The following is a 10,010-nucleotide window of genomic DNA, read 5'->3' as shown; positions in this document are numbered from 1 at the left end:
AATATACATTGCCCATTAGAGTTATGAAAATACTGTTCATTGTGATGCTGGCTTTTCATCCAATGAAAAGTAAAAAATAAATAAATAAAAAATAAATAAAAATCCCCATCTAAATAAACATATAGACATGTAATGAAGTGAACAGCCTTATTATACAATGCACAGGCAGCTGTCAATAATGCAAATAATGTGATGTCATTCCCGACCTTCTTTTTACAAGTAACGTTTTTACATCTATTTGCATACAATTGCTTAAGTGTGAAATGTGTGGCTGTCCAGATAGTGTGTATTGACTGTACATATTTGAAGTTCATATTTGTGTTTTAGCTGTTTGTAGATTTGTTTACCGAAAAGTGTGTACTCAGAATACCTGAGCACTTTACTACAATCATACTATGTAGAAAACAAAGTGAACAGCACGTGCCTGCCTATTACTGCCGAGTCTCAGGGCATGCTTAGACTTGTAGTCCCACTACATCGTTAATCGAAGTGTTAATGCTTTTCCCAGTGCTAGAACATAATTTATTATTTTATTAACGCTCTTTATTTTTTTTTTGTTTATCTTACATATACAGAAATAAAAGGAAACAAAAAAGAGAAAAACAGAACGTATGTGAACCTTTCTCTTCTGCATTCATTGCTCAAAAAAAACCTGTTAACTAAAAAGGGATCATACAAAGTATCATCTTTTCTATTATATTTGTAAATATAAGTAGTACATGGTCAGTGGATCATTCGCAAACAATAAATGCATGTCTGTGCAAATATAAAAATATAAATTCGAATTTATGATATATTCAGTTATAAATAAGTAAATACAAATCTGTTATTTTAAACGACAAACTTGAAAACTGAATTTTGAAATCATGTCCAATCTTTGCTTCAGTTTAGGGAAGATCGCCTTGTAAATATTAGATATACTAAAAAATAAAAAAAACAATAGCTGTAATAATTATAACAGCAACAACAATGATAATAACAAGTATTATTATTGTAGTAGTTATTATTATTCATTCTATTACTATTATTTTATTGCTATTGTTGTTACTATTATTATTATTACTTTTGTTATTGTTAGCATTATTATTGTCGTTGTTAATGTTGCTATTATAGTTGTTTTTTTCATTATTGTTGTATGATATTATTGTTGTTAGCTATATTATTTTATTAATGTTGTTATTATTATTAGCATTATTATTTTGTTATTTCTGTTGTTAATATAATTAGTATTACTTTATGATTGAGCAGAGTCGGTTTTCGTGTGCAGTGGAGTCCAGCAGCAGGCATGTGTGCGAGTGAGCAGACAGTAAGAGGGTGTTGCTCTCCTCTCCATACTATTGGTTTGCTCTCAGCAGTGGGAGGCTCAGCTCCATCGACTTTTCTATACCTGGGGCCGCCCTGGCAGAGAAGTGTGTGCAGAGTGCGCTGCCATGGGCGCAGGGCAGGTGTAGCTGGCTGAGCTCTGTAAGGTGCCTTGTGCTGGCAGTGAATGGAGAGAGGTATGTGAGGAGGGAGGGAGTGAGGGAGGGAGGGAGTGAAGAAGAGGAGGAGAAGAAGGAAGAGGGAAGTGCCTTGCCTGCACGTAAGATCCACATCAGCTCAGTCTGCCTTCTCCCAGTCCCCCTCCTGCTGCTGCCTGATTGAGGGGACACGGCGCTGTCCTCCCTGGCCATCTACCCCCCGGGCCCCCCTCTGACCCCTCCACTTCTTGGATTAGTGGGCTGAATGTTTCTCTCGGGCACCTGAGATCCAGGATGTTAGGAATTGTTAAAATGGAAGGACATGAGACTACAGACTGGAGCAACTACTACCAGGAAACCCAAGAGGTAAGAGAACATTCCTAAACCTTGCTGGCACTTCAAGTAACTGACACTCCAAATACTGCAAGAACTTCACTTCCATAATGGAGTCCAAGGAAACCTTGCCCCTGGTGACTTGAGTGAGGGAAGGGGCTCTATTCATCCCTGGTTCTCAGCTAGGTATACATCTACCCTCTTCATTGGTTTCCTTCGGATTCCTAGACTTTTTATTCTTTATGATTAAAACAACTTCTATCACATAAAGGAGACATCATAGTCCTCAAACACTACTCCTGGGGACTTGTAGAGGACAGACCTGGGAAGGGGCTCTTCTCATCCCTGGTTCTCAGCTAGTGCCCTCTTGATTGGCTTCCTCCTGAACCCTAGAAGTTTTTTTCTTTACGATTAAAACAACATGTATCACAAATAAAAGAAACACCATAGTCCTCAGTTATTGCTTTTCATCCCTGGTTCTCAGCTAGTTAGACGTACCCTCTTCATTGGTTTTCTTTTGATTCCTATACTTCCTAATTCTTTATTTAATAAACAACATTTATCACACATAAAGGAGATATCATAGTCCTCAAACTTTGCTCCTGGGGACTTAGAGGGGACCGACTTGGGAAGGGGTTCTTTTCATCCCTGGTTCTCAGCTAGTTAGACATGTATCCTCTACATTGGTTTCCTTCTGATTCCTATACTTCTTATTTCTTTATTTAATAAACATTTATCACACATAAAGGAGATATCATAGTCCTCAAACTTTGCTCCTGGAGAGAGGGGACAGACTTGGGAAGGGGTTCTTTTCATCCCTGGTTCTCAGCTAGTTAGACATGTACCCTCTTCATTGGTTTCCTTCTGATTCCTATACTTCTTATTTCTTTATTTAATAAACATTTATCACACATAAAGGAGATATCAATAGTCCTCAAACTTTGCTCCTGGGGAGAGGGGACAGACTTGGGAAGGGGCTCTTCTCATCCCTGGTTCTCAGCTAGCTGTACCCCAGGTGTCCCCCTGATTGGTTTCCTTCTGATTTCTGTAACTTTTGTCTTTACCATTATAACATTTATCATACATTAAAGAGATGTCCTCAAACACTGACTTGTCTATTGGAAAGGAGTCATACATTTCAGGGATGTCAGTAATAATGTTACCTAGTAATAGTCCTCAAACATTGACTTCTATAAAGAAGGTGCGGACTTTACTAGAAGAACACTGGAACCAGTTCTTCCAGGTGATCGGATCTTAGAATGTCTCCCCTTGAGGGATATTATCTATAAGTGTCAAGTCGGAGTAGACTGGAAACCCCGACACCAGTCTGTGCCTATTCACATATATACGAATAGGTCCCTCTCAGGCCTTTTTTTTTTGGGGGGGGGGGGATGTTAAAATCTTCTCCTAGCTGATAGCAATGTCATCATAAAATATTATTATAATATGATGGTAATTGTTCACTCTTCAGTATGTATACATCCAGTGTCTGGGCTGTGACAGAGCTGAGCACCTTGCCCCATACAGGTATGTTATTTCTAATCACATGAGGCTCATATGTCACAGCACATGGTAACTCCTAATTTTATGCCTGGGGATAATCCAATTACACCAACAGACAATCTCCAACGTCCCCTTTGTGATCACACTTCAAGCTTTCTCTGTTCTCATTTAGCTGATATTTGAGCTATTTTGGGGCTAATTCAAGGGGCTGGGCTCAGAGACCTGATATAGCAGCTGATGATCCGCTAAAAATGACATTTTTTTTTAGAATCTTACCACCCACAGCTGTCAGTTAGTCGGCCCCGACGGCCCTCTAAACTTTCTACATAAACATCTGGGCATGTCTCTGCCAATCTTCTGTGGCCATCACTATTAAAGGATGAATAAACCGTATAACAATTGCTTTTAAAAGACTGGATTGAGCTCTATATTCCACATAAATTACCCTAGACGACTTTATTAATTATATACATTGTTCCCCCATACAGACTTCAATCTATAGTATGCAGCTTACTTTGTTAATTAGATACCATTGCCCCCTATACAGATTTCAGTCTATAGTATACTATAGTATGTAGTTTACTTTGTTATTTAGACACCATTGCCCCCTATACAGATTTAAGTCTATAGTATACTATAGTATGTAGCTTACTTTGTTAATTAGATACCATTGCCCCCTATACAGATTTCAGTCTATAGTATACTATAGTATGTAGCTTACTTTGTTAATTAGATACCATTGCCCCCTATACAGATTGCAGTCTATAGTATACTATAGTATGTAGATTATTTGTTAATTAGATACCATTGCCCCTATACAGATTTCAGTCTATAGTATACTATAGTATGTAGATTATTTTGTTAATTAGATACCATTGCCCCCTATACAGATTTAAGTCTATAGTATACTATAGTATGTAGATTACTTTATGAATTTAATATAATTGTTTCCCCATACAATTTCTATAGCATACTATAGTCTGTAGGATTTTTTTTATATTGATAGGCCCCCCCCCCCCCCCACTGGTTTGATTCTTTAGCATACCATAGTCTGTATTATACTTCATTAATTCGATGCCATTGTCCCCCTTACAGATTTAAGTCTTTAGTATACTATAATATGTAATATACTTGGTTGGATACCATTGTCCCCCCATACAAATTTTTGTCTGTAGTATATATGTAACTTATATGTAGCATACTCTAAATTAGGTGCCATTGTCCCCCATACAGATTTAACCCCATAGTGTACTAGTCTGTAGCATACTTTATTATTTAGATTTAATTGTGCCCCCTCCAAAACAGATTTTAGTCTATAGTGTGTAGCATACTTTATTAATTAGATGCCATTGCCCCCATACAGAGTTAACCCCATACTGTACTATAGTCATAGTTAGATATAATTTTGCTCCCCCCCAATAGATTTTTGTTTCTAGTATGTAGCATGCTTTAATAATTAGATGTCATTGCCCCCATACAGATTTAACACTGTATCTACTATAGTCTGTAGCATACTTTTTAAATTAGCTATAATTGTGTGTAGTGTATAGTATATAGCATACTTTATTATTTAGATGGCAGTGCCTCCCCCCCATACAGATTGCAATCTATAGTGTACTATAGTCTATAACATGATGTATTAATTAGAGATCATTGTCCCTCATAGAGATTTTAGTATGCCATATTTTGTTTATTCTAAGTGAACTACAATAGGACATTCAGTTGGACGACAAAGTGAACAATGTCTAATGATCATTGACTTGAAGTTGGGAGATTACATTGTACATTCTGGGATTGGCTAACAATAGGACATTGAATGCATATAGGTATTGTCTGAGGAAGGTGGCATGTAGGTAACTGGATCTGCTCCTATCTCAGGGAGAATGCAGTAACCTGGTCGTTCACTTTACTTTGCCTATACAGTGCTAATCTACTTCTGCTACAGTTCTAGCATGGGACACCTGCGTGTAACTACCTAGAGACCCTTAGTACATGGTACATAGAAAAGTTTCAATCAATATGTTCAAGATTCGTATCAGTATTCATGAACACTTTCTGAAAGCATAGATTAGACTGCAAAATGACTATAATATTTTCTTCTCGGTTATATCAATAAACATATGTTCATAAACAGTACAAGCTCTTTGATATCAATTATTTTCTCATGCATTTAGATTAAAACGGGTCCATTCTGGGTTTTATATTTTGCTAAAGGAATATTTTTATGCTGATTTTAGGGACAAGAGAATCTGGATTAAAAACAGGTCCCTTCTGGGGCTGTTTGCCAGAAGATCATTTTATTTTGACCCAAAGGGACAGGTGATTGAAGTATCCTTATATCAGAGATGCGGGTCAGATACTTCAATGAAGTCCAGGTTGACTCGTGTAAAATAGATTCCTTTAGGAAATGAGACTACTGACATTTTAGCAGATTCTACTGTTATTATATATCATTTACTTGCTTTTATTGAAGGTTCTTATTTTAGTAATTTACAAGTGACCGTCAACTTAGTGACAAAATAGAATAAAGGGACCAACTACAATATATTCATGATTTATAATATACGATTAACTATATATCTTAATTCTGATTGGCCCATTGCGAATGGGCTTCATTCTACATTTTGGGGGGGTTGATGCGAAGTTGGTAGCGGACGGTCCTGGACCGAGGATATGTTCTGAACTGTCCGGAGAATGTTCATACATCGGAGGAATTGCTGATGTTGTTCTGGAAAGAGAGAATCCAAGATCACGATTGTCTAAATATTAGCATTTAATGTCCATCTTGCTAATAAAAACACAAAATGTATAATAAAAACGAAATAATAATATATTAGTAATAATAATCATCGCATTGAAAATGGTGATTTTCTCCCAGAACTGACACGTGAAATCCCCATCTAGGAATGTCAGTACTACAATAACAATAGAAAGATATTCGGCCAAGTGTGTGATCTTCTGTGGGACTAGAAGTCTCAGTACTGGCACTTTCTGGCAGCAATCCCTTCTGAAATATTACATTACAGTATAAGTTTTTGCTCTACTAGTTCAACCAGTCAATCTACTGAGGGGGGCAATAAAAAAGAAAAGACATTTCCCTGAGCCTGACTGATATCTGAAGATCTTGTAAGGTCCAGGTAGCAGCCTACAACTACAACTTAGCGTTGATAAGCTACCACCAAAGTGAGCAGAAGACTGGAATGTTTGATTGTTATATTATGTTACAGTGTTTATGTTGTGTCTATGTTGTGGATAAATTCTAATTGCTGTCTATCTCCCCAGGCTTATTCCTCTGTCCCGGTCAACAACATGGCTCAAGGGTTGGCCCCCATGAATACCTACATGACCATGAACACCATGAGCTCCAGCAACAACATCACCCCAAGCTCCTTCAATATGTCCTATGCCAACTCAGGGCTAGCAGCTGGCTTAAGCCCCAGTGGCATGTCAGGAATGGGTGCTGGATCTAGTACTATGAATGGAATGACATCTGGGGTGGCACCCATGGGCAGTGCCCTGAGCCCAGGCAGCATGAACGCTATGTCAGCCCAGCAAGCTTCCATGAACAGTTTGAGCCCTTATTCCAGTATGAACTCAGGAATGAGCCCCATGGCTTATGCCCCCTCCAATATCAACAGGACCAGAGACACTAAGACCTTCAGGAGAAGTTACCCCCATGCTAAGCCCCCTTACTCATACATTTCATTGATCACCATGGCCATCCAACAGGCCCCCAGTAAGATGTTGACCCTCAGTGAGATCTACCAGTGGATCATGGACCTTTTCCCTTACTACAGGCAGAACCAGCAGAGGTGGCAGAACTCCATCAGGCACTCTCTGTCCTTCAATGATTGCTTTGTCAAGGTGGCCAGGTCTCCAGATAAGCCTGGCAAAGGATCTTACTGGACTCTGCACCCTGATTCCGGGAACATGTTTGAAAATGGCTGCTACCTCCGTAGGCAGAAGCGCTTTAAATGCGAGAAGACCCAAGGGGGCAAAGGAGGCCATGACAGCAGGAAGGACCAGTCAGGTTCTTCATCACCTTTGCACCGAGGACATGGAAAGTCCAGCCAGATGGACAGCAGTTCCTCCATGTCCAACCCTTCCAGTAGCCCCCAATCCTTAGATCACAATGGTTCTACTGGAGACCTGAAGCCACAGGTGGCAGGCAATGGTGGCCCATCTCCTTTATCTTCTCACCCAGCTCACACATCTCACTCTTTAGTTCATGAGCCCCACATCCACCTGAAAGGAGATCCCCACTATTCCTTTAACCACCCGTTCTCTATCAACAATCTGATGTCTTCATCTGAGCAACAACACAAACTGGACTTCAAAGCTTATGAACAGGCTCTGCAGCAGTATTCCTCCTATGGGGGTTCCCTTCCTGCAATGCCCCTTGGCAGTACAACCATGTCTGGCAGAGGGACTATAGAGCCATCAGCGCTAGAGCCAACGTATTACCAAGGGGTCTATTCCAGACCGGTCCTGAACACATAATAATCAGACCCCATTCATCTCAGATTATCCTCCACTCTGGAGGACCATATCCTGTCCCTGACTGTTACTTACGTACTTATGTATTACAACGCAAGAAAAAAAAAAGTTATTTTAAACACACGAATGGAAAACATGCAGATTTGGAGATCTTTCAATGTAATATAAAAAGCACAAAGGTCAACTAAGCTGCAGAGGAGTGTATTTAAAAGAACTGTTTATTGTGTATATATTGCTATATGTCTATCGATTTCCTAGGCAAGTTTACATGTCAGGGGTTTGGGCAGTAATAAAGGAAAAACATTTGAAGAAAATACTCTTTTTTTATATACTCCAGATTTGTGAAGGACAATTGTGCTGTGAAAAAGGTTACATTTCCATATTCTTCAAACCAGGGTCACTACTGTGACAGGGACTGGGGTGTCCCTTTGTTACTTCGTCATGGATAGAAAACTTTGCTGTATCTTTTAGCAGAAGAGAACCCATTTGGAAGAGCCCGATGGCAGTAACACAACCCATTCTTTGTTAGCTTAGTAATACGATTTTTTTTTACATTTTTTTTCTGATAGTGTTAAATGATAAACATAGGTCATTACAAGAAAAAAGGGTAAGATTTCATAGTGGCTGTTTATTCTCTCTCTGCTGGGGTCATATCCTCTCCGGCTTGTCCCCTTTGCATCAATTAAAATAGAGGGTCTCAATCATCCGGGGATAAGCTGGACTGGGAGTCTTTTCTGTGTGTTTATTTTTGTCATTTTTTAAGTTTTTTTTTTCCTCTTCCCGTATATCCGTAATTTATTGCATGGTTCCCCTGCTTATGGTTTCTTATGAAAAGGTTTTAAATAATGGTTCGATAAAAATGCAAATTGTTTCAAATGAATTTAATTTTATAAATGTAATTGTAATTGAAAATATTTTGATTTTTAAAGAGAAAAAAATAAAAAAAAAAATCAGTCTTGAATTTGACTATGTCTTTTGGTGTGTGTATATAGATATTTATTTTAATACAGCATGTCTAACTGTGCCTATGTAAATTTGTAATATATACATTCATATGCACACACATCATACTTGCACCGTAGAATAATCTTACGTGTATGTTATTGTATGTCCTTTCCCAAATCCATACTCAAGTTCCACCGCCGCTTCATGCCTTGGGAATACCCAGAGAAAGGTTAACAGCTTTGCAGAAACACTGACTGTACATGTATATGTATATATATAGACATATATAGTATATATGAAAACACTGATTATATATTATATAAATATAATATTTTTTAAATATATTATATATTACATATGAAAACCGTGAATTTATATTTAGATTATTACATAATATATTTATTTTTTATATTATATATTACATATGAAAACAGCGAATATATATTTATATTATTATTATTATACAGGATTTATATAGCAGCAACAATTTGCACAGCGCTTTGCATATATATATATCTATATATATATATATATATATGTTTGTATATATAGATATCATTTTTTTTAGTTATTAGTATTATTTTTTTAATTTGTATTATCATATCCTGGATGAAAAAGCACCTGCCTTCTCTAAAAGCATGGTCTATTACGGTCTGATTAGGAACTGCCTTTAAATAGTAGTGGAGCATTCAGTTTAATTTTGTAAAATGTAGCATTCAGATTAATTGCTAGAAATTTTAGGTACCAATTTCCCCAATAGGTACCAATTTTATATATATTTAGAGAGAGATCTAATGTAATATAGTTATATATATAGAGAGACAGAGGGACAGACAGAGAGAGATCTAATATATATATATATTCACTGTTGATGGAGTGGTATAGCAAAATTGTCGCATGTGGTGAGATCCTCCTGATTGTAAGATCGGGCAGATTGTCGGGGGCTCCTTTGTATACACTATAGATCCCAGATAATAACCCTTACCCTTGGTAAATGACACTCACCCATACTTCATTAACCAGAAGTGACCTCAGGAGGAGAGGGGAATGGGAAAACACACACCACTTGAATTCTGTAATCTTACAGTCAGCATTTGCTATAGGTCATGGGGAAATATCGCAATACATAAAGATCTCAGATCTCTGGAATGATGATCAGTAATAAAAGGTGTTGTGGCTGAATCATAATGTGATTTTCTTTCCCCCCTCACATTTCTAGCACTATTGAGTATAAAAAGTGACTGCAAACAGCCGGAGCTTTATCTCCCAGCA

General features: G+C 37.7%; 1 protein-coding gene across 1 annotated transcript; it reads left to right on the top strand.

Moving 5' to 3' along the window:
• The first annotated feature begins 1,533 nt into the window (after positions 1 to 1,533).
• FOXA1 (forkhead box A1) lies at positions 1,534 to 8,754 on the top strand. Its single transcript, XM_089680253.1, has 2 exons — positions 1,534 to 1,826; positions 6,579 to 8,754. The coding sequence occupies exons 1-2, from the start codon at positions 1,755 to 1,757 to the stop codon at positions 7,794 to 7,796; spliced, it is 1,290 nt and encodes a 429-aa protein (XP_089536379.1). The 5' UTR covers positions 1,534 to 1,754; the 3' UTR covers positions 7,797 to 8,754.
• The last annotated feature ends 1,256 nt before the right edge of the window (positions 8,755 to 10,010 follow it).

This window comes from Staurois parvus, unplaced genomic scaffold, assembly GCF_062004578.1.
Source record: "Staurois parvus isolate SC_StPar_1 unplaced genomic scaffold, SC_StPar_1.0 ptg000237l, whole genome shotgun sequence".
Lineage (NCBI taxonomy): Eukaryota > Metazoa > Chordata > Amphibia > Anura > Ranidae > Staurois > Staurois parvus.
This window is presented reverse-complemented; position numbering and strand designations above follow the sequence as displayed.